The 26,320-nt window shown below is 41.5% G+C and overlaps 1 protein-coding gene across 5 annotated transcripts in view; it reads right to left on the bottom strand.

Moving 5' to 3' along the window:
- Nucleotides 1-6,562: 6,562 nt before the first annotated feature.
- Nucleotides 6,563-26,320, bottom strand: part of SLC35D1 (solute carrier family 35 member D1) — a 48,735-nt gene continuing 28,977 nt past the window's right edge. For 3 of the 5 annotated variants that reach the window (XM_035018314.1, XM_035018316.1, XM_035018315.1), the window contains 2 exons: nucleotides 25,498-25,580; nucleotides 6,563-11,735 (listed from right to left, as the gene is read on the bottom strand). In XM_035018314.1, the coding sequence (XP_034874205.1) occupies nucleotides 11,627-11,735; nucleotides 25,498-25,580 (192 nt within the window). In that variant the 3' untranslated portion in view covers nucleotides 6,563-11,626. Of the gene's footprint in view, nucleotides 11,736-25,497; nucleotides 25,581-26,320 lie in introns of those variants that run through there. The other 2 variants (XR_004681647.1, XR_004681648.1) reach the window with 2 other exon arrangements.

Below are 26,320 nucleotides of genomic sequence, written 5' to 3'. Positions count from 1 at the left end.
GACTTAGCTGCTTAGACAAGGTCTGAGTCCTCTGTCCTTTTCCTCTATGGTACTTAATAGTTTATAATTCTGTATTCATGGCTAGAGTCTTGGGCTCGACCCTTGACCAGTCAGTCCCCATGGCCATGGAAGTGAATTACTAGCCACCCTTTAGCCAACCCATCATTGTAGCTAGGCAAGCAGCTCTCATAAGGCAGCAGCTCTTTTCGGATTCATTTGGCTTGAACAGTTGGGAAAGAGGCATTCCCTCAAAAGGAGCATGTGTTGGTCACAGAGAAAGGTTCATCTGGCAGCTGAAACAAGCCTAATCCAAGTATTATGATAATACCATTATTGAATAATTACTGTTACATGCACTGTGCTAAACACTCATTATAAACCAATTCTCACAACATTACAGGTGTTTACGAATGGGAAAATTGGGCTGTCTTGGGAAGTTGAAAGACTCACACTTCCCAAAGATCTGCATTTGTTCACCTCATTTCCCAAGTTAGATCTTTGTGTTCGGGGGGAAGATAGGTGTTGCAGGGCAGAAAGCAGATGTTATTTGCAAACAACCTGTTCTACCCTTTTTTCCCTCAAGTCTGAATTCTGGAAAGGAGAAAGTCCCACTGGAAAAAAGCTGGTTGGTAGGCTCTGAAGAATAGTTGGAGTGTGGTTCTTTGCCTAGCAAGACCTTGAGGAATGGTTGCAAGGGGTATAAGACATGCTGGACTCCAGGCACTGAAACCTTCCAGTAGTAGCAACCATCACCGTGTCCAAATTTGGAATCTGCCAAGTGCCACCTGCCTTCAAAGGATACCGTGGAGATTGTCAACTGAGGACTTAAGCAGTGACTATCAAGTACTGAAGAAGATCTCTCTTCTGTTTTCTAGGCACCATTACAATTCCCTTGAATCTGGGTTTAACCTTAGAGAAGGATCAGGATTGAATTTCCTGCTGGGTGGTAAGATGGGGACTTACCTGATTTAATTTAAAAGAACAAGTAAGTTGACATTTCTTCCATACTCAAATACTACACTGTACTGCTTGTTCTAGAAGGCTCTACAGTGGGGCGCCTGAGTGGCTCAGTCGTTAAGCGTCTGCCTTCGGCTCAGGTCATGATCCCACTTCCCCCACTTGTGTTCCCTCTTTCGCTGTGTCTCTCTGTCAAATAAATAAATAAAATCTTAAAAAAAAAAAAAAAAAAAAGGCTCTACAGACTCAGAACAAAAGGTAGGCCATACAGGGAAGGCAGATCTACATTCTGTAAAGCAAATAACTTTTTCACAATCACCACTGTCCAACAATGGAACGTTTCTGTGCCTGTTTCGTCACCTTTAAAATAAGGATAATAAAACTTAACTTTAAAGGACTGCTTAAGGGATTAAAATGTATCAATATGTAAGGTGCTAAGAAAAAATTGCCTACCTAGCAGGTAGCAAATGCTCAGTAAATTTTTTTACTGTGGCATAGCAAGTACTGTTTGCTGTACTTCAAATACTACATTTCTGGAAAACATTGGAAACCTAAGTTAAATACCTTTAAATTGTTCATCTTTGGTCTCCTGGAGTTCAGATGGTCTCCTTAAGTATCACAGACTCAGGCAAAAAGGAAATTCACCACAGCCTTAATTATAAATAAAAATTAGAAACTGATTTCATTATCACCTGTTTAATTCTACCTCCTAAAATAACTCCATGTTTATTCTTTGCTTTCACAGCTACACTTTAGGACCCCATCATTTCTTCCCAGGACTGTACAGCAATCTTCTGTAGCTGATGTATTCATCTGTACAGTCCTGCCTTTCTTTGCCCCCCCCCCCCAACCATAATCTGCACAGCATCCTCAGTGATCCTGTTAGAGTGCAAATCTGATGTACAGCAGTTCCTCGATTTAGGCACACCAACAGCCAGCAGGCTGGATCTGCCTGGCAACTTTTTTTTGTTCTAATTTCAATGCCTTTAAGCAGGTAAGTACCACAAGCCCTACCACTAACTACTGTATGTATTGATTACATTCATTCAGATTCACACTTTTTACCTGCCTGGCCCCTCCCTATAAGATGTGAATTTGTCCACTCCTGACCTACAGTTCCAATACTGCAGCTGGCATGATCTTTCTAAAATGAAGATGAGGCCATATTTCTGCCTTGCTATGCTTAAAAAATATAGCCATTAATTGGCTCTTTGTCTAGATGTTTTCATTCAGGAAATAGTGTACCCACAGTGTGTGCCCGGCACTGTTGTTTCTAGGTGCCAGGGATACTGCAGTGAACAGAACAGGCCAACATCTGTGCCTTCATAAAGCTTAAATTTCATCAAAAGAGACAAGTGCTATAGAGAGAAAGCACAGGAGAGGAATAGCAACAACGGTGGGGTGCAATTTCAGATAGGCTGGCCAGGGAAGGCCCACAGAGATGAGGGCATCTGCTATAAAGACATTAAAGGGGGATGCACCCCAGACAGAAGCAGATACAGTGGCCCTGGAATGCTAGAGGGCTGTCCCCTCCAGTATCTCCTCAGTCGAATACTAGTTGTCTCCTTCAGGAATCAGCTCAAATGTCTTTTCTCCAAGGAACTTCTTCCTACCATTCTCAGGATGATATTCCTCTTATACATTCTTACATCTCAGATAGTTTCATGATTCTGTCATCATTTGTAGATATTGTCCTCAAAACTATTCACTGGAAAAAACTGCCTGAAGGATAAGCACACATGATGAGGCATTCCTGATGAGATTCTCCTTTGGCATTCTAATCTAGGGATGTTATCTAGAATTCTTTGGGAAGAGAAGATTTTGGAATTAGAGTCCATATTTAAATTTATCAGCTGAAGGAAGTTGGACAGATCCCTTAGCTTTGTCTAAACCTGTATTCGTGCAAGAGTTAAGCGTCAGAATATTCAAAGATATGGTGAAGGCCTAACTCCATGAAAGAACACAGCAGACCCTCAGTAAATAATTGCTTTTCATGCACACTGCTTCCCATCATCTCCATCATCCTCCAACGGCTGCTACTGCCACAAGAGGGCCCCATCAGTACGGCTGGAAAGGCCCGTCTGCTTTACCTTTGCAGATTTAACTAGCTACCAGCTCAATCCGTGGTGTACAACTCGGAATGAATAATGGCATTCGACAGGCATATTGTGATGATGAGCTTGGTACCACTAAGGTCATTACAGACAGACATGGTGAAACAAGAACTAGTATGGTGGTTAAGAGCAAAGGTCTTTTGAGCCTGGCTGATTGGGATTTGAATGTGGGTTTCATAACCACACTGGACAATTTACCTTACTCAGCTCCATCTGTTAAATATGGTTTTGCCAGGTCTCTGCTAGGGGCTGGCTGCCAGCCCCAGTGAGCTCGGTCTAGCTTGATGGATGGGTGAACAGTTGATGTGATGAGAGCTGTAGGGAAGTCCTGGGCATACCCAGTAACTGCTCACCTGCTATGGACACACGAAGGCACCAGCTCTGTGCTTTGCTCCTCTCAGCAGTGCCTCTTGTGAGGTGGTCCCCAGTAACGACAGCCCTGTGCATGGAAGCCAAGGTGAGACAAGAAACTAGCAAAAGGCTGAATCAAAGAGCATTTATCTCACAAATTAGAAAGTCAAATTCTAAGAGGATTTTTAAAACTTGATTAAAACATGCCTTAAGAGCAGTCTCTTCAACAAACGGTGTCAGTAAAACTACATGCAAAAGAATGGAGTTAGACCCTTACACCATATGCAAAAACTAAAAATGGATATAAGACTTAAATGTAAGACATAAAATTACAAAACTCGGGCGCCTGGGTGGCTCAGATGGTTAAGCGTCTGCCTTCGGCTCAGGTCATGATCTCGGGGTCCTGGGATCGAGAGACCCGCATCGGGCTCCCTGCTCCTTGGGAGCCTGCCTCTCTCTCTCTGTCTCTCATGAATAAATAAATAAAATTTAAAAAAAAAGTTACAAAACTCTTAGAAGAAAGCATAGGGGAAAAACTTCATGACAATGGATTTGACCATTACCTCTTGGATAGAACACCAAAAGCATAATGAACAAACACAAAAACATAAATTGTACTACATCAAAATTTAAAACTGCATCAAAGGACACAGTAAGAATGAAAAGGCAACCTACAGAGTAGAAAAAGTATTTGCAGATAATGTATTTTGTAAGAGGCTGAAACTCAGAACATACAAAGAATGACACATGAACAAAAAATCCAACAAAAAAATGGACTTGAATAGACATTTCTCCGAAGAAAGTATATAAACGGCCAATATGCGTATGAAAAGATGCTCAGCATCACTAATCATTAGGAAAATACAAATCAAAACCACCATATGATCACCTCACACCCACTAGGCTGGCTACTTTCAGTAAAAGTAAGTCTTACCAAGGATGTGGAGAAATTGGGACCCTCGTACACACTGATTGGGAAGTAAAATGGTGCAACCACAAAATAGAAAACAGTATGGCAGTTCCTCAAAAAAATAAAAACAGAATGACCAGATGACCCAGCAATTTCAAAAGAATTGAAAGCATCTTTGCAAACACCACTATAGATTTTGTGCCCCCGCCCCCACAATTTGTATGTTAAAACCCTGATCCCCAGTGTGATGGTAGTTGGAGGGTAATTAGGTCATAAGGGTGGAGCCCTCATAGAATTAGTGTCCTTACAAGAAGAGGCAAGACAAAACTTCCTCTCTGCTCTCCATCAGGTGACCGTAAGATGGATATCCCACAAACCAGGAAGCAGGCTCTTACCAGACGCCAGATCTGCCAGCACCTTGATCTTGAACTTGCCAGCCTCTAGAACTGTGAGAATAAACGTTTGTTGTTTAAGCCACCCATTCTATAGTAATTTGTTACAGCAAACTGATTAAGACACCCAATTTTTGCAGTATTATTTACAATGCCAAGGGTGGAAGCAGCCCAGTGTGTCCATCAACAGACGAATGGATAAATAAAATGTGCTATATACATACAATGGAATATTATTAAGCCTTAAAAAGGAAATAAATTATAACAACATGCTACAATATGGATGGACCTCAAGGACATTGTTATGTGAAAGAAGCCAGTAGCAAAAAGACAAAAACTGTATGATTTCACTTGTATGAAGTTATCTAGAGCAGTCAAATTCATAGAAAATAGAATGTTGCCCAGGGGCTGGAAGGAAGGGGGAAATGGGGAGCTGTTTAATGGGTATGAATTTTAGTTGCAAGATGAAAAAGTTCTAGAGACTGGTTGTACAACAATGTGAATATACTTACTACTACTGAACTGTACACTTAAAAATGGTTAAAATGGTAAATTTTATGCTTATATTTTGTGACAGTTTTAAAGCCTTAATGTACCTAATTCTGCTGAGCTTTCCTGTACCAAAATGCCTCTCTTGATGAGCACTGTTTTATTTTAGGGTTATTTCCTGGTCAAGCTACTCAGAGGCTTAGACAACTGATTAAGCAGATGACATATCTTCCTTTGAATTTAGCACAAGTATGCCAGAGACAGTGGGTATCTAACCGTATGTGCTCTTCATACAAAATACTCGTATGGCTATAAAGGAAAAATTCCTCCTGTGTCTTCTCTCAATACTATGTACCAAGCAAATCCACAACACCGGCTGCGTCAGCTACAACCCAGTCCTGACATTGTCTACCTGGAGTTAGCATCCGGTCCCGTAGTTCCCACAAGACTCACAGGCTCAGTCCCACATGACTGTTACCTCCCCCCACCCCCTTCCAAAGCAAATCACAAATCCTGGTGGTTAACCTGTGCATCTGGCCAACCAGCTATTAACCAGAGGTCCCCAGGACCTGCTCAGGTTTGAATACTTTGTTAAGTAGTTCACAGAACTCAGGAAAACAGTTATTTCTTAAACTGCCAGTTTCTTATAAAAGCATGTATCAGGAACAGCCAGATGGAAGAGATGCATTGGGCAAGATATGTGGCAAGGGGCATGGGGCCTTCCTGCCCTCTCCGGGAGCACCACCGCGCCCCACCCCCGCCAGCACCTCCACACGTTCAGCAGCCTGGAAGCTGTCCAAACCTTGTAGTTCAGGGATTTTTATGGAGCCTTCATTATGTTGACATGATTGATTAAATCACTGGCCACCAGTGCCTGACTTAACCTCCAGTTCCTCTCCCCTTCCCCTAGAAGGGTAGGGGAGGAGCCTGAAAGTTCCCGACACAAATCACCACGGTTGGTTCCCCCCACAACCAGCTCCTACCCATCCTTTGGGGCTCTCCAAAGGTCACCTCATTAAGAAACAGGTGCAGTTGGTTGAAAGAGGCTCATTATGAATAACAAAAGACTCCCATTTCATCTTTTTGGCTATGGAACTATTTCAACAACTCGGAACAAAAATAGATATGAGCTATAGGAGTATCTTTTGTTATAATGTACAAGAACTTCAGGAGCTATGTGCCAGGAACAGGGACAAAGATCAAATATAAATTTCTATTATAAATCACAGTATCATGGTGGCAAACTGTTTATAACAGGGTTTCAATCAACTAACTGGATGCCATCCTCTTAAATGTGGGCAGACTTACAGCTCTTTGTATGCACTTAGAAAGGAATTTTAATACATGTGTTCAGGAAAAAGTATTTATTTGACACGTTTACAAAAATATTTAGGCACATAATTTTCATATTTATGTCACCTGATTTACATATCTCAATCCTTAGTACCTTTTAAAAACACTAAAATGGTCATTTCGTAAATAGGATCTGTACTGAAAAAATACTGTGATAGGCCAACAATTGTAGACAAAAATTAGTTGATCATCAGCATGAAAAAAAATAATCTCTAAAAACATTTTTGTGAGACAATAAATCTAACCAGCAGATTTCTTTTTGAAAATGCAAAAAAGAAAGCTTAAAAAACCCCGAATATCTTTTCTTACCATCGTGAAGTGGTGCCCTCCTATAGGACCTAGCAGACAAGCTCAGAACACAGTGATGGCACCAGAGAAGCCACAGAGCCAATGTGTTTCACTCGGAAAAGGGAAGAAGGAGTGTCTGGCCTGCGGAACCTGTAGAAGAGCTACACCTTAAGGAGACAAACTGGGAAAGTGTAACCAGCATCACCATTCTGAGGTGAAGATAGAAAATCACTTTTTCTCTTTTGAAATTCACCACCAAAATATAAGTATCTTTGTTCTTTTTTAAAAACAGGTGGAATGACCTGCATCACATAATGGCCACAATTATATCCAGTAGGCATTTTTTTTTTTTTTAAAGACAGTTATTTAAACATTCCAGAGGCAACGAAGTACAGGGTCACGTTTTTCAAGAAACATACCCACTGCCCAGGCCTCTAGCATTTTAAGGAGCAGAGATGAAGTATCTAGTTTGCCTACAGCCTCACCATGAAATTATGATGGTACGTGCTCTTCATACAAAATACTTGTATGGCTATACACTTGCCGGGTGCCTTATATGTACAAGGCATCGTGCTGAAGTGGTTTCACATCCATTATCTCATTTATTGTGAATATTATAGTTTTTCCCTCGAGGAAGGAAACATCAATTACAGCCTCGTTCCTAAGGAGGAGCCGATGTGGAAGCCCCCCTCATCCACAGGGGATGTGTTCCAAGATCCCTAGTGGACGCCTGAAGCCACAGACAGTACCGAACCCTATGCGTGCTTTTGTCCTATACACACATATGATAACGTTTAATTTATAAATTAGGCACAGTAAGGGATTAACAACCAACAATAAAATAGAAAAATTACAATATACTGTAATAAAAGTTACATGAATGTGGCGTCTTTCAAAGTATCTTATTGGACTGCACTCACCCCTGTGATGATATAAGGTGATAAGATGTCTATGTGATGAGATGAAGCGAGGAGAATGATGCAGGCAACGTGAGGTAGCGTGAAGCTACTACTGACCTTCTGAGGATATGTCAGAAGGAGGAGCATCTGCTTCCAGACCTTGGTTGACCACGGGTAACTGAAACCGAGGAGAAGGGGTGACTCCTGGATGACACAGTTATGGGGAAGAAAGAATATGTGAAACAGAGGGAGGGGGAACCCAGGCTAGCCACACAATTCTAATAGCCTGGCACTTCTCTCTGAGCTGGAAGAGTAGCGGGAGTTGTCAAAGTCCTTTTAGATTAAAAAAATGCTTCAGCTCTATGGGTGGGCGGGGCACCCCTAATCTATGGTAACTGCCAACAGCTCTTACTTACAAATCACTGACTCCTTTCATTTCCTTTCTCTTCTTATGGGTCTGGCTAAAGAATTACACATTCCTTGAGAGCAAGAACTGTCCTATTCATGGTGGTTTCCATAGAGCTTGGCATAAAAAAGATGCTCAATAAATCTCTGTTCACTGTTAAGACTACAATATCAAAAGCAGGTCCAAAATCCTAAGCACTATTCCAAACCAGTCAAATATGAAACTCTACTAGTCTTTCCGTGAAGAACCTGTTTCGGCGTTACTGACCCGAACTTTCCATGGATTCTTGATATGACACGACTATAGAAAACTTGCAGATGCCATGTTTTTTTAAATCAACATGCAAGTTAACTGACTTATAAAGCCAATAGCCATATGAAGCAATTAAAAATCACCTGACACGTTGGCAAAATGCAGTCTGGTCAACCAGGGTTATCTGAATCAATCTGGCACGAAATAAAAAGCAGAATGGCCAAAGAGGACTTTGTTGTCATTAACTCAAGAAGAGGAGCCACTAGACGGAATTTGGTTTTCAAAATTCTCATCACAGCTCATCTATCTCAAAGGGCAAATTAAGGATTTAACTATAAAGCTGCCTCTTTTTCTCCCAGGAGGTAGTTAGTAGGTCATGGAGTTTTTGCCTTGTAAAATATCAACCTTGGGGCAAAATCCAGACATTCTGGGTGATGTTAGAGCACCAGGTAAAGTTCTAGTTCACTAGAGCCAAGCCTGCACGTAACTGAGAAACTCCAAAAATGGTTGGCCAGTCTATTCAGTCTCTAACTTCCCCAGGCTGCTTTCTCTTATCTTGACATGTTGGTGGAAGTCAAAAGGGGCATCTAGGAATCAGAACCTGGCAGGGCAGCAGCTTCACTTGCTCTGCTGCTTCTGACCAGTCAGCAAGTTTAGCCCGGGGAGGGGGCGGGGGGTCTAAGGTCATGTGCATTTAGTGAGGCTGTAATTACACATGATTTTCTCAAACCTAGAGACTAGATCACAGATCTTCAAGGAACCTGACCCCCAAAAAGCAGTTCAACCCCTCCTGGGGTTCTAGCCTAATAGCTCTAGACACATCCAAAGGCCTTTCATAATGAGAAATTCTACAGCTAAAATTATTTCTAAAGTCAAAGTTCCCTCCATGTGGCTTGGTAGGAGGAAGAGAACCACTAAAATTAACTCTCACAATGCCTTTCCACCTTATCCAGGCAAAACCAGGCAGTGGCAGGCAACATTCACAGGCAGAGTTCATATCAACTGAGGCCAGCCTGGAAGCTAGATAGAAACTCTGGCACCACTGTCCCTAATTTGCAAAGCCTATTCCTCTCTGACTCCACATTCAACCAAGCACTTGCCTCCTTGAAAGAGCTCAAGCTAACTCAGCTGGCACCCCCATTTCCTCATTCTCAAAGGAAAAGGGCAGTTAATGGCAGAATGGGTCAACAGGAGAAACATGAATTTTTACTTCTTAGCAAGTCAACTACTCCGAGTCTTGTTTTCTTATTGGTAAAACAGACAAGAAAAAGCATCTGACAAGATAATGTCATGCGCCCCGCCCCCAGAATTTTGTTAGATCAGATGACCCTAAAAAAAGGGAGCCTTGGGAGCTTTTAGCTTGGAAGTTGGCCATGAGGCTAATTCTAGGGACCCAATAGCACTGGTCAGGCTTTAGTAAAGACAAATCCAAATACAGGAAACACACGAATATGAAAATGACAATATAATTTTTTAAAAATAAAAAAATCAAAACCTTCCAGGTCTGCTGTTAAGCCACCAAAATGCTAATTGTTTGGATCAACAGAGCCCTGTGGATTACAAACCCAGTGAAAGAGAAGCTAGTGTACCAGTGCCAAAGTACCCAGCCTCTTCTGCACTGACTGCACAACCAGCCTGTGCAAACACTCAGACCCAAAGTCGGGGGATGTCTCTGTGCCAACTCACAGCGCTGTGCGTGAGGGAAGCCCCTTCCTGCCCAGAGAGGCAATTCAGGCAATGCCCATCCACAGCTGCTCTCCCAGGATGTAACACAAGTCCTGAGAGAAGCTGACATGCCCAAGGGACACAGGATGTGGGTGAGAGTATCCAGAGGAGACGGCTACACTCACGCCATTTAAGCTCTAATGCTGACACCCAGACAAAGACCAAGCCTTGACAATACAGAAACATCTAAACAGGCTTTCCCCTCAAACCAATACATGCAGGAATGTAAGGCCTAGCTGTGTTAATTCAAAGAGGAGTGAAAAGAATAGCAACTAAACCCAGAGGAGGGAAGCACAGGAAAGAGATGGTGGCCACCTTGCTGGCCTGCCATTCTCCCTCAGGGAAGAAGGGCTAAGCTGCATGGTTTACAAAATGCAGCTCTCCATACAACTCTTGATCTTGGGGTCATGAGTTCAAGCCCCACATTGGGTACAGAGTTAAAAAAAAAAAAAAATTAAAACAAAAAAAACTGTTAAATAAATAAAATGCAGCTCTTCACATGCATGTCATCTCATGTTGTAGCATCTGGTTTCACCACTGTGGGGTAGGTAAGGGCAGGTGCTTCCAAGCCCATTTATAGACTTGCAGTTTCTAAGAGCTGAAAAAAATTTCTGTGACTTGTTCAGAACTTCTTCTGAATGGATCATCAGGTTAAGTTTCTTTCTTAACCCTCGGTCACAACAGCAGGAGTGAGATCATTTCACTACCTCCAAAAACATCTCTGTACTCCCAGCACTTAGCATAATGCCAGGTACATATTACATACCCAGTACATTTGAGCTGAATGAATCCTATAGATGAATAAATGAGTAAGAGGCCTACTGTCTCCATCCCTTCATTATCGCCATCCTACACAACAAAGAGGGAATAGCATAATTTCAAGGGATGCACTGTGCCCATCCCAGGGGTTCTCAGGGAAGCCAACATGGAAACCAATACAACTTCAAAGCCCACATAGTTTTGTGGTGCCAAAGCCGTCATCTTTAGCAAATGCAGTCATAATATCCTTATGAAGAAAATGCAATTGTTAAGAAATGAAATTTAAAAAGGAGAAATTTTAGATACTTGGCTGCATTTCCAGCAGAAGGAAGGCTAACCTCCCTCTATATGCAGCAACAATTTGAATGAGGAGGCTCCAGCTGGAGCACTGTATATATGCAGCTCCTAAGGGACACCTGGATATCAAACTATGGGATACAATACTTTCAAAACACCGATGTTTCACTGTCGGCATAAAAGAAATAAATTAAAAAGCCCGGTACATTTTCCAGTTTGATATAAATTAATTCCAACGGCATATTTAAAATAGAGTCAATTATAAGTTTCTCTCATAAAATTTTAAAAGGCAGCAATCAATCCTCAGATTGTACAAGTGCAAAGGAATGGTTATTTTCTCCATAATCAGGACACCCCTCAGTGTCTGTGTAAGAACTGCCAGTGTTCTCAGCTGATCAAAAACTTGGGCCTACGTCGTCGAAGCAATCCTCTGGTCATACTGCTCCTTTCCCCTTAATGTCCAGCTTGTTACTGGTCTCTGACTGTTTGCTCAGCTGCTCTTCAGAGAAAGTGATGTAGGAATACACCAGGCTCCCAGCAATGCTGCAAAAACAGAAAACCACCATCAGGGAGGAAAGAAGGAAGGAATGGCGAATGTATGGGAGACCAGTGTTGAGCGCTGGCGTTCCCGTCATGAATCAACAGCATGTAAAATTAAAACACATGTAGTGTTTCCAGCTACCAAACTAAAGATACCTCATCATGGTATCGTGCACTATTGCCGATGCTCTGGGGAAATGAATGTTTGCACGCACCTGCCAGCAGGTGTGCCAATTTTACACCACCCTTCTGGAATACCACTTGCTGAAGTAAAAAACCTCTGAATTCTGCTTATCCTTTGACCAAGCTATCTACTTCATGGAAGAATTGTGTACATCTTCCTAGACTTACCAAGGAAGAGTTTACCACAAAATTTGTAATAGCAGAAAATCAGATAAAGCGTAAATGTCCCGAGAGGGAATTACATAAATTCATACAAGAGAATATGATGTATCTCGTAATATAAAACAAAAACAGCAATGACATCTTAAATGAAAAAATCTCACAAAACATGAAGTATTGTCTAATCCCATTATTAAACATGAATATGTACATTGATATGCATCAGAATAAAGTCTAGAGAGAACACAAGAATATTAATGGTGGTTACATCTAGATGGTGAGATCACAGGTGATTTCTTTTTTTATTTCTATTTTCTGTATTTTAAAAAATAATCATTCAAGACAAAGAAATGTAACTTTTAATAAGAATAAAAAACATCCCAATTAGTAAGTAAACATGCAGACCCTGGGGGATTCAGAGCTAGTTTCTCTCTGACCAGAATCAAGTTCACAGTGGAGAACCTATCACCTGAGCCCTCAGCCTCTGAGCTGCTTTCTGGTACCCCTCACTCGTCCACCACACTGACCACCGTGAGGGAAGGCGCACGTGAGGGACAGTGATTACACTTGTCTATTCTCTGTGGCGGCCTCAAACCCACATGGGATACACAGCCCCCTGCCCCATTAACTAACTGAAAGTAAGCTGGGGGAGCTCACAGAGACACTCGAGACTCTTCTGACCTGCTCTTCTGCTAAGCCTGACACCTGTGACTCTCCTGGGTCTCCACGTGGCATCTTGGCCCAGACTCTGCTTTCAGATGTTCCTCCTCCTGGATTTGGCCCCCCACCTTTTGCCTGTCCACTTGACTCATGAACTTGCACCTTATTTGAAATTAGTTCTCTTCTTGGGGCGCCTGCATGGCTCAGTCAGTTGAGCATCTGCCTTCGGCTTGGGTTGTGATCCCAGGGTCCTGGGATCGAGTCCCACATCGGGCTCCCTGCTCAGCAGGGAGCATGCTTCTCCCTCTCCTCCCCACTCCTGCTCTTTCTCTCTCACTATCTGTATCTCCCTCAAATAAATAAAATCTTAAAAAAAATAAAGAAGACTTTAGTTCTATTCTCCTCTAGGCTTTGGGATTCCAGCCCCATACCAGCTACAGCAGGGTAAGAGATGCCTTGCTCCTGCAAATAAGGAAGCAGAATCAGGCAGTCACAGCACTTAATCAACAAATTGTGACCGTTTGCTAAAGTCTACTACATGTCAAGCATTTATCATACATCTGCCACTGCAAGATTCCTGCAAAGTACAATATCCCTGGCAAGGTGCTCATTTTGAAGATAAAGAAACTGAGTTCCAGAGTCCTAAGATAACTTGCTCAGGGTCACAAAACATCCTAATAATGGATCAGAATAAAACCCATGTCGACCCTATCATCTCCACTGAAACAGCTTCCTTCCTTATGACCCCCTGCTCCACTTGATAGAAGAGATGCTGGTCCTTATTTTGTTCCCATCCGCCTACAAATGTCTAAGGCCTTACTCTTAGCCCTACCAGGTCCTCTGCACTGGCCTGACCCTACGCAGCAGTACAATAAACATCTGCGCCGGCCCAAAGACAGCAGCCTCGTGGACCCAGTCTCGGTGCCAGTTTCATAAGCTTCTTTTCCTTCATCTGGTCATTTTTTTCCATTTCTTTTTCTTTCTTTTCTTTCTTTTTAGAGAATGTGATCTCTCAGACTCTTCTAGAAACTCTTCTGGTTTTCTAGTGCATCAAGTCGATGACTTCCCGGGGAGCTGGGCTAGGACCCAAGGAGATGGCTTACTGGAGCCTCCCTGACAGAATCTCAACCTTCTTTGAGGTTCACACGTACATCTACAGGACAAAGTTCCCTTCGCCTCTAACCCCGCCCCCTCCACACACCAAGTAGGATTGCTCCTTTCTTTCTTTCATGCTATCCTCTAGGGTCCTCCTCCCACAACAACCTTAAACAATGCTTTCTTTATTTTTCCTGTCAAGACAATCTCTGATGTTTATATTAAGTTGATTTCACTTGGAGAGAAATAATGGAGCAGTGTAGGACTGAAGAAAACAAAGAATACCCTGGAATTTCTTCTAGGCCTCATCCTTACGATGATCCTGGACCCTATACATCCCTAGCATAGTTAGCGTAATGAAAAAACATGGACTTTGTGGAGTTAGGTCTTGGTTCAAATCTTGAAAAATACTGCTAGCTCTGTGACCCTTGGCAAATTTATTAATTTCTCCGAGATTCTATTTCTGTATTAATAAAATGAGAATAATACTCTCTATAAATGAGATCACATGCATAAAGAAGCCAGGCCCTAATCCTGGCACATGGTAAACAATCAGGAAATATATATTCCCTCCCCTTCCTTCCCTGTCAGCCCTGCTACTCACAGACTAGAGGGGGATGCACTGTTAACAAAAGTAGGGTGGTATAATTTGGAGATGTAACCTCATGCCAAAGGAGGGTGCTCTGTTGCCATGAAGTTGTCTGAATAACCAGAACACAGAGACTGCTGTTCTAAACTCGGGAGATGAAAGAGCAGACTTTTCAAATTCGTACAAGTTCCAACATGAGGCAATAACAAAAGATTTTTCATCTCTTTATTCCTGACTTTATTATCAAATATTCACGTTTTCAGAAATGGCCATTTCCAAATCGCCTGAAGAGAACTGAGTATCCATCCACAAGGATCCTGTGTGCCGAGCAGTGGTGAATTGATGCTTTGGAAGGGAGTCTAAATTGCTTCCAAGCAGCTTTGGGCATGTGGGCAAGCTTCAAGGAGGGGAAGAGGAGGGTGGAGAAAAGAAAGGGAAAAGCCCAGATTGGAGCAGGGGTGCGCGGTGGTGGTGCGCGGCGGGGGGGTTGCTATATGAACCTTTACACATCACTCACTACCAAATGGTTCGGAATTAGGATCTTCTATGACTTCAAACAAAAAAACTTCTCCATCTATTGGTTCCGTATATATTCACATTAAAATGGTGACTTCTGATATTCTGGGCTTGTTATTTATATATTTGACCATCCTAAATATTCATTTTTTAAAATCTCAAGCAATTTTCCACCTGCCTCATATTCAGATCACAGACCACCAACTGTTAATTCACTGACCCTGCGTGACAGACACAGCCAGGAGCTGAACAGTAGAGGAAGACCAGGATCCTGTGCGCCACAGACAGGGGTCTAGTTAGAATGCTGCAAGACTGGGCCGCTTCACCTGCTCTGACCATTTCTCATCTTCCCAAGCCAGGCAGACCCGATCTACTTCTCCTACACCTACAGCCACACACATATTTCCCAGCCTCACTTAGATATCCATGCTACAAACAGATGCTAGAAATGCCTTCCATACGGCAAGTCCATGCTCAGGGAGCGAGAGTCCTCAGGTCCAGGTTGTCTCCATCTCCCCTCGTGTGGACACGTCTGCTCATGTGTCTGGCCGTGCAGCTCTGCCTCTCAGACCAGACTCTGCCTTCTGTATTCCACATGTAAAACATGTCAGTCTACACCAAAACCTGTGACCCAGGGCAGTGTGACTTTTATTGCTATTTTCTAACATACAGTAATTCCTGCCAAATAATGGCAACTGGACCTCTGGGTACATTCTTTCTACACCCCATCTTTACTCTCCACACAGCAGCTGCTGGGAGCCTTCTTTCCTCCTTCTCACAAGCCAAATAAAGCAGAGCCGTGTTGCCTCTGTACATATCACCTTCCAGAGCTTTCCAGTCTGAACAGAGAAGCACAGAGGTGAACAGGGCTGACTGTTGACTCTGATATATTCACAAAGCTCTAGGATGGGGGACACGTTACTTAACCTCTCAGAGCCTCGGCTCTGTGAAATGAGCCCATCTGGAAAATGGCCATTAGAATACCACTCTTAGAGGACTGAAGGGAGAATTAAATTATATTATTTATTTATATAACAAGAGGCTATACAAAATTATATGTTAATTTTATAATTTAAATTTTATACTTAAATTATATAATAGGACAATAGATCAGTTCAAAAGGTTAATTAGCATACAGTAGACATCCAATATGGATAAAAGTCAAAATGCCACGGCACACCAGGAACTAATTCTGCCAAAAAGCAAAAAGAAGAAACAGGTTTTGCCAATTGCTGCTTTTTCTCATCTTCATGGCTGCACACCCATTCACCCAGAACTCAAGGAGTCCCAGGGACAGTAAGGCCTCTCATCTTTGGTCATCCCACAGAGGCCCTAATTGTACTGAGTGGCCTCACCTCTATTACCTGCAGTTGAGCAGAAACTCTCACCATGTCTTCCAAGTGGGGTATATTCCTCCTTCCTGTGTTAGGAGACACTCGAAGCACCTCACACTCGGGGGCCGGTCTACTTTTCCAGCACTACTCTTGTGAAATCCCTTACTCCAGCCATTCCGGAGTACCTGCTGCCCATCCTCCCAGGCTCCTATCCAACATCTGCACGTCTGGCTCCTTGCTTTTGCTCAGGCAGTACTCAATGGCTGGAATACCCCCTTCTATTTTCCACCTCCTCAAATCCTACCTACTGCTCAAGGCCTCACCTACGGAGCCTTTCCTCTATGCAGTCCCCCAAGCAGACACCACAGCCTTATGACAGGTACCAGGCTGAACAGTATTTTGTGACACTTGTGTGATGACAGCTATGGAAAGCTCTCAAGAGAATGTAAAGAAGTACCTCATCACTGTCGTTATTAAGGCCATATACATGCCGAATGTCATAATAAATGCTTTATGACTCCTACACGAATCAAAGCCATTACTGTTAACATAATCATTTCACTCTTTCCCTCCTCCTTGCCCCTAATCTCAACATAGTGGTGGGCAAAGGAATCCTGTTAAAACTAAATCAGATCATGTCACTCCTTTATACAAAATCCTCCAATATCTCACCGTCTCTTAAAAGTAGTCCCCAATCTATCACCCCACCCCATTACCTGTATGGCCCCATCTCATCTCATCCACGCTACTCCCACCACACTGGCCTCACCCGTTCCCTGAACACCAGGCACACTCCTACTTCAGGCTCTTTTCACTTGCTCTTCCCTCCAGAAATCGATGTGGTTCATTCCCTCCATTTTTTAGGTATTTACAGAAAATGTAACCTTCTCAGTAAGTGTCCCCACCCCCTGTGATACTCTTTATTCCCCTTCCTTGCTTTATTTTTCTCCATTGGTCATCACAGTTATCACTGATTACCAGCAAATACTTCACTCATTTATCTTCATTCATTTTTTTGTCTCCCCTACTAGAAGGAAAACTCCATGAAGGGCAAGGGTTTTGGTCAGTTTTGAGGGCAGTTCTATCCCCGTGCTGTAAACAATGTTTGACAGGTATCAACCATACATTTGTTTATGAATAAATGAATCTTCCCAGCTAAATTACAAATTCCCTGAACAGAAAAAGTAGTCTATTGCTTTGTATACACTAAGTCATCACTTTCTTTAACATACGCACAGAATGGGTTCAATAATTCTGACTCTTACTCTGCCTACCAGAGGAGATAGGAGCACAGAGACCAATCAGTGGTGAGGGAGGAGGTAAGCAAGGCGGCTTTGGGAACTGTTCAGAACAAAGGGGGTCATTTGATCTCTTATCCCATGTGCCCTCACATGGCTAAACCACGGGGCAGATTTTTCTAGTCGGATCAGGGTAAGAATCTCAGTTCTGCTTCTCACTAGGGCAGCTGAGTCTCCATTTCACTGTGCCGTGAACTGGAGGCGACTAACGAGATGGCGCTGTAAAGACGGTGTCAGGGACCAGGCACTCAACACTGACTCCCTATCCTTATCCTTATGATGATCCTGGACCCTATACATCCCTAGCATAGTTAGCGGGATGCTATCTGCCGCCTTCCCACATGTGTATTTACGTCCTTTCTACACCAGGTAAGTGTTGGTCCGTGCACATACTTTAAAAATAGAAGTACCAGGGCGCCTGGGTGGCTCAGACGTTAAGCGTCTGCCTTCGGCTCAGGTCATGATCCCAGAGTCCTGAGATCGAGCCCCACATCGGGCTCCCTGCTCGGTGGGAAGCCTGCTTCTCCCTCTCCCACTCCCCCTGCTTGTGTTCCCTCTCCCCCTGCTTGTGTTCCCTCTCTCACTGTGTCTCTCTCTGTCAAATAAATAAATAAAATCTTTAAAAAAAAAAAAAATAGAAGTACCTTAGTCACAGATGTCTGGCCAGGATGTGAACCATTCCATCTGCCTAGGAGTTTTAGGAATTTGCCCAGGAGTAAATTTAGAAACAAATAAAAGGCTCCCAAATCCTGTTGTGATGTTGTTTGGAACTCATGGGCTGTGACAAGGATATTATTTGCTTTATTAACTGATAATGAATCAGGCAAATACTCTTAGATGAGAATTCTGGGGAGGTGCCAGATAGATGGATAGGTTTGTTGGTGGTGGTGGTGTTTTAGACTGCACTAGAGAAAAGTTACAGAAAAACAAGAATATAAGCCTAAAACTTGTTTTCTACCTATTCTTACTGTTTAGTTTTTTGGAGGGGGGATTCTCTTACATATTTATAAAGAGTTTTGTTTTGTTTTGTTTTGTTTTTTGCTTTCTTGACATCTTTGATATGTTCCTCAACTTGGGGCTGAGTCCAAACTATACTTTTTCTTTTCTGCCTCTTAAAAAACCTTAGAATGTGGGTGGACTCCCATCACAACTAAAAGGACAACGTATTTTATGTGTCTTCCACACCTGGAGGAGGTTCCTTCCAATGTCATAAGTCTCCTGCAAAACACCTCCAGACCCAGAGTTTCCACAGGACTGCCACAGGGTGAATCAGAGAAGTTTAGTGGCAGACTTAGGATAGACAACTTGAGTTCAAAAACTGAGAGCAAAAAAAAAAAAAAAAAAAAAAAAGCCTGAGGTTGCAAAAGGTGAATTATAAATAACTTGTGGAGGTACTGTAACAGAACACAGAGTTTTTACTATCTTCCATTTCAGTGCTCTTCTGTCAGAAATAATGATATAACCAACAGCTAGCCAACCTCCCTAGAGCCTGTTCAAAAGTCTAAGTCACTCTAGTGAGACAGATGCCAGTTATATAACTCTATAAATAGCCTAGTGGAGATTACATCAGCAGCGACTAACTGCTAACACAAAACATGTCCTCCTGCTTAGAGAACCACTAAGCAAAGGAAAAGCTTATGTCCTTCAGGAGAAGTCTGGAACCAGAACAGAATCTACTAGGATGGAATTTTGCGGGAGGAGAAGCAGTCTGAAAACCGGAAGCAACTCCTCTTCCTAAGGAAATAGGCAAAGGAATCCAAAATGAGGGAACAGTAGATTCAGGTGCTGAGCAGAGCTGGCTAGACCAAAGTCCTCAGGAACCAACTTTGGAACTACTCCGAGCTGCACCATGTCCCATCCCAGAGACTGTGTAGACCATCGTGTGGCCTCAGAAGCTACCGTAAAATGAGTTTCATGACCCTAAAGGAGGCTGACTTAAGAGTATGTAACCAATATGATGGCATATCATAAAGGGATATGAAAATAAAATTAATCCATTCATCTCTCCACTATTTACTAGACGGTGGTTAAGAACGAAGACTTGGAAGGCAAATCATGGATGGAATACTTACCAGCTGAGTGCTATGTTACCAGCTTTTTAGCCTCTCTCTGTCAAACGGAATATTCCCAGCATCTATCTCATAGGGCTGCTACAGAGATTAAGTATGGAGTACTCAGGACAATGCCCAGTACAAATTCTTAAGGGGCACCTGGGTGGCTCAGTCGTTAAGCGTCTCAGCTCAGGTCATGATCCCAGGGTCCTGGGATCGAGCCCCACATCGGTCTCCCTGCTCAGCAGGAAACCTACTTCTCCCTCTCCCACTGCCTGCTTCTCCCCCTGCTTGTGTTCCCTCTCTCTGACAAATAAATAAAATCTTAAAAAATACAGGTATTGGTTAATATTTTGTTACTATTACTAGCTGAATGCTTATTATGTGTCAGGTGCTGATAAAGACTGGCACAACTGTAAATAAGACAAGTGATTTCTGCCCTCAAATAGCCAAGAATCTAAAATGGTGATGATACATAAACAGTTTACTAGGCTACATTGTAATCAGTCAGTCATTTGCTGAATGAGGTGCATTAAGGAATGAGAACTTGGGACTCTGGAGTCCAACCCATCTGGGTTAAAATCCTTGTGACATGACTGACTTCTAATTGTGTGACATTGGCAGATCTAGAAGGGAATGCACCATGTCCCTCTAGAACATAATGCCTGGCATACAGGCACACGCTCAATGCATAACTTCAGAATTCACTCAACTTCCTTAACCTCTCTAGGCTCAGCTTCCTAATATAAAATAGCGCTAATAAAAAAAGAGTGTTACAAAGAATTAGGCAATTCAACAGAGAAAGGATAGCATTCTCAATAGAAGGTACTGGAACTGGATATCTATATTAAAAACACACACACACAATATAAAAAGAACTTTTCATCCCTATCTTACGCAATATATAAAAATTAATCCAAAAATGGGCTATATACCTAATTTTAAATAAAACTGTAAAACTTCTAGAAGAACACATCAGAGAAAATCTTTGTAACCTTGGGTTACACTAAAGCACAACTCATAGAAGGAAAACTGATTAAAAGTAGCCTTATAAATTGTGCTCTTCAAACGAGAGTAAGAAAATGAAAAGACAAGCTACAGACTGGGAAATAATACTTGTAAATCACATATCTGATAAAGGACTTGTATCCCCAATAAATAAAGAACTCTCAAAACTTAACAAAACAAAACAAAATTTAAGAAAACAAGGGGTGCTTGTTGGCTCAGTAGAGCATGTGATTCTTGATTTCGGAGTTATGAGTTTGAGCCCTGGGTTGGGTGTAGAGATTATTTAAAAATAAAATCTTCAAAAAAAACAAAACAAAACAAAACTTAAAACACATAACCCAATTTTTAAATAATGGGCAACATATTTGAACAGCCATTTTACCAAAGAATATATACAGATGGCAAATAAGCATGTGAAAAGATGTTCAACATCATGAATCATTATGGAAATTAAAAAAACCACAATGAGGGGCGCCTGGGTGGCGCAGTCGGTTAACTTTTGACTCTTGGTTTCAGCTCAGAAAGTGAACTCAGGGTCGTGAGTTCAAGCCCCGCATAGGGATCCACGCTCAGCACACAGTCTGCCTAAGTTTTTCTCTCCCTCTGTCCACCGCCCCCACTCTTTCTCTCAAATAAATAAATCTTAAAAAAAAAATCCACAATGAGATACCACTGTAGATCTATTAGAATGTCTAGAATTTAAAAAACAAGAACTGACAAAACCAAGGGCTGGGATGTGCAGCAACCATCACAGAGCATCATATGTGGCTGAGGGCTATGCGAAACGGTACAGACATTTTCGAAAAAAGTTTGGCAATTTCTTATGAAGTTAAACATACACTTAGCAGACAACCCAGAAATTCCACTCCCAGGTATTTACCCAAGTGAAATGAAAACTTATGTTCACAAACTTTTATGCAAGTGTTTCAACAGCTAATACAAAACAGCTAAAAACTAGAAACTACCCAAACGTCTTTCAATTGGTGAATGGATAAACAAACTGTGATATATCCATAACAGAATCTCAGAATGCAACATGAATCTCAAATGCAGTATGTTAAGTGAAGTAAGTCAGACCAAAAGCTACCATTCCATGACGTTCTGGACATTATATGGATAGAAAACAGGGGCTGAGCAGAGAGGGAGAGGTTCAATGCAAAGGGACATGGGAAGATTTTAGAGGCAATACAACTTTTATATCATGAACGTGGCGGTGGTAGTTACATGACTATATGCATTTGTCAAAACTCACAGAACTGTACATGAAAAGGGGCGAATCTGATTGTATTTAAATCATATTTTTTTTTTTATGGAAGGGAAAAAAGAATCACAGATGAAGATGAGCCCCAGAGATTCTAGGAATTCTAGCCTGGGCAGTTATGAGGATGATGATGTCATTATCTGGAAAGGCTACATTACTTAGGCCAAAGGCACAGGCCAAGTCCACCAACTGATCGAAGTACAGAAGCAGGCTCTTGTCACCACCCTTCGCTAATCATTTCCTACTCTTGCTTGTTCCTTTTTGGGTTTGGGTGAGCGCTCACTAAGTGGCTACTGGAAAAAGGCATTTAGAAGAGCTGAAGACAGCCAGGCTCTCAACAGAGCCCTACTGAAAAAAAAAAAATGCCTCCTATCACAGAATCAATGCGGATGAAGCCTGAGTAGCTACCAGTGCAAGCGTCCTGCTTCTTGCACTTGAATCACAACAGAGAGAGGGCTATTTAAACTTTTCTTAAAACAACAAAGAAATGAGGCAGGGTATAGGGAAGCTAGATGTTACTTCGGTCTAATCACAGTATCTTTTTTTTTTTTTTTTTTTAAGTAGGCTCTACACCCAAGGTGGAGCCTAACATGGGGCCCAAACTCATGACCCTGAGATCAAGACCTGAGCTGAGGTCAAGAGTCAGATGCTTAACTGACTGAACCACCCAGGCACCCCTAATCATAGATTCTTTTAAGAATATGGTTTAATTAGTGATTTCCTTCAAAGTGTAGTCAGCCAAAGATGCACTGACACCATTTCTAATCAAAGTGAAATATGATAGCCACTTTAAGTTTGGTTTTTACATTAAAAAAAAAAAAAAAAAGGAATGTCTACAACCTGTGAGTCTGCTTTACCAACTAGTAAAAGTCAAAAAATATAAGTAATAAAACCATAATTTTCATTTTAAAGAGAGAAAGTGAAAAAAATTAAATAATATATACTTTCTTCTACCAAAGCTGAAAAGCACACTGTAATGGAAATAGTATTCGAAAAGAAATTCACCTGGATTTTAATCCGAACTCTGCAACTAACTTGGCTGGTTAAGTACATCAATATTCTCCCCAGCCTTGTAATAAAAGAGAGTAAAGCAATAGGATATGTAAAATTTATTACAATAAAATGTGAAAGCAATTAGAAAATTATTAAAAATACTACCTAGGGACAGAGTACCAACAACAGTCATTATCGTAATTATCACTACCAAGTAACTTTGCTAGCAAAACGGGACTGTTTAACCAGAACTAAAATGCACTACCTGACACAAAAAGAAATTCTATTCGAAGAATTTTCAAGATGTTGGATTTGGTATATGTTAGACTGACATATCTCATAACATTCCAACATACTCAGACACTTTAAAAGTTTTTTAAAATAGCCTGCAATGTGAAAAGATACCTAAAAGCTTTCTTATAAGAACTTTGTTATCTTGTAAGAGATTTGTACTGCAGAGATCTGAAAATGCAAACAGAAGCTTTTACTTCATTTTGGCTATACGGTTATTTATTTGAAGGGAACAAAAAGAAAATCAGGGCACCTCTGAGTCAGGTCTATATGGTGCCATAATGATTCTTTAATCCAAATTTTTAGAAGTGAATGAACAGAGGTCACATTCAAAGTGAAAACTGTTCCACCAGGTTGCTCCTTATATCCTAGCCCTTTCTCACAAATATTAATGAAAGAAACAATATTTACTCAGCACAGATGTCAAGCAGTAAATTAGGTACTTTATATTAGATTATTTCATTCTAACAACTCTAAAGAGATATCGATATTTTCATCCCCAACACACAAGAAAACTGAAGCTCAGAAAAGATAAACAACTCACACTCAAAGTCACATAGCAAGCAAGCATCAGAACTCCAACTCCAAACAAGGTATGAGACTGAACTACTCATCTTCCTTCTAAAATATGCGATCCTCGGGTACACATTACACCCACCACCCCCAACTCCACCCCACAAATAACAAACGACTTTTCCTCTAAACTGTCCTTGCAAATAAATGTCAGGGAAGGGGCAACAATGAGTTATTAACCTATTACCAATATTAGTCTTGAATTCTCATACTGATCCATAAAGAAGGTAGAAGATGTATTATCATCACTCGTTTACCTTTGAAGCAATAAAAACCCAGAGAGGTTATATAATTTGCTTCAAGTTAAAGAGCTGACACACCCATATTCTAGGTAGAGGGCGATTTTATAGCTTCCAAAGTGTTTTTTCACCAATCCATACAGAATTCATCAAACACTTTTTTTTAAAGATTTTATTTGTCAGAGAGAGAGAGAGCACAAGCAGGGGGAGCAGCAGAGGGAGAGGGAGAAGCAGGCTCCTGCTGAGCAGGGAGCCCGATGCAGGGCTCGATCCCAGAACCCTGGAATCATGACCTGAGCCAAAGGCAGACGCTTAACTGAGCCACCGAGGTGCCCCTCATCAAACAAATACTTATTAAGCAATAGCTGGATTCATTCTAGGAGCTTGGGAAATAACAACACAGGCAGAGATCCCTGCCCCCATGGAACTTACATTCCAGCAAGAGAGACAGAAAATAAGCAATAAATATAAATAAGCAAATTATATAGTATATTAAAAGAGATTAAGAGCTCTAGAAAAGAGAAATAGAAAAGCAGAGTAAGAGGGTTTTGGCAGTATCAGAAGGGGGAGAGCAGGTTGCAATTTTAAATAAGGTTGTCAGGGTAGACTTCCCTGGGAAGGTAACATTTCAGCAAAAATTTAGAGGCATAAAGGAGTTAGCCATGCAAATGGAGAAGACTAGGCGGTAACCTAGGCAAGAGATATTGGTGGCTTAGATGTTGACGGGAGCAATGCAGAAGGTGACAAGTGACTCTTTTCTGGATCTACTTTGAAGGTAGAGCCAACAGAATTTGCTAACGCACTGGATACTGGGTAGAAGATTGAAGAGTCAAGGATGATTCCAGGATTTGAACTGAGAGGCTAGAAGGATAGAGTCTGCAGCAACTGATATATATAGGTTGTGGGTGGAACACACTTGGGAGGAAATAAAAGTTCAGTTTTTGACATGTCAGCCAGAGAGGTCAAGTGAGCTGTTGATATATTAAGCTGGAATTCAAGATAGAGTTCTGGCCCAAAAACAAATTTGAGAATTTTTAAGCATACGTACAGTATTTAAAACCATGCAATTCATTCTGGAACTAAAAAGGATCTTTCATACAATTTACCCTCATCACTGATAAAGTCTGGACTAAAGCAATCCAGTGGTATGTCCAAGGTCAGACACGTATAAAGCAATTCTAACAGAGCTGCTCTTCTTTAGCCCTGAGTTTTCTTGAGAACACTGTACTGCCATCTAGCATAATGAGTAGAAGACCGTCCTTTGAAGGCCAATAAGTAAAAAGGGCTTAACTTCCAGAAAAGATTCCCTAAATACCGTGTATAAATACGGAACCATCTTATCTCCATTTCTTAAAAAGCATTATGTGAAGACATTAAATATATAATACACTGTAGGTACTCAATAATTGTTTAATAAATGAGCAAATTTTCAACTAAATAGCCCCTTACTGTGACACTATTTAAGTATCCAAATCCCACTTGTCAAAGTGGTTACATTTAAATATTTTTACTTACCTGATATTTAAGCCAATGAAGTTTGTCCATGTGAAAATATAATCTCCACCAAAGACCATTCCAATATAAGTTATTAATATATTCTACAAAGAAAAACGGCAAGATGCTGTAACATAGGTTTAACTGAGCTTTTTCAATATTCATATAAACTTATCCACAGAATGGCCCAAATACCTATCCTTAAAATACAAAATCAAATAAATGGACAATAACAAAAACCCACCAATCCTAAAATGAGTATAGTATGAAATAAGAAATAAAAAATGGCATTAACTTCTTCTCAAGCTATCCCTCCAAAAGCTAAATGCGCTCAACTTCCCATGCCCCATGACATGGGCTAACGCTGTAAATCTAGACAGAGAAACACTGTTGTCACTAGGGGTAGAAAACAGTCATGTGCATTTGGCAATCAGAAAAGAATGCTTTTCCTCCCACTGAGGTAACTGCTGACCTGTGAGGGTAAAGTGAAGAAGGAAAACCTCACGTGTAAGCATCTCTCCCTCTTCTTTAGAAAGGAAAAAGGGGATGACAGGGCGTTTACCAACATGAACATTGTTTTTAGAGGTATCTTCTCTGGTATCTTAAAAAAATACATGAAAAGTCATCTCAAAGTCCCATACTTAAAATTACCTCTCCTGACTCCCTTAAACTCCCAGGTTTGTAAACATCTGCTTATCTGGCTCCCTTTTAATTATCTGCAGGCCACAGAGGTGAAATAAACTTTCCCGAAGTTCAAGCTACTCTTCAGTTCTTCCCTAACCTCCTCTCTCTCACATTCAGAAGGCGCCGCCGCCTGCCTCTCCACTGTGACAGCTGTCGGGAA

The sequence above is a fragment of the Mirounga leonina genome, unplaced genomic scaffold (genome assembly GCF_011800145.1).
Source record: "Mirounga leonina isolate KUSES-001 unplaced genomic scaffold, KU_Mleo_1.0 Mir_173, whole genome shotgun sequence".
Classification (NCBI taxonomy): Eukaryota; Metazoa; Chordata; class Mammalia; order Carnivora; family Phocidae; genus Mirounga; species Mirounga leonina.
This window is presented reverse-complemented; position numbering and strand designations above follow the sequence as displayed.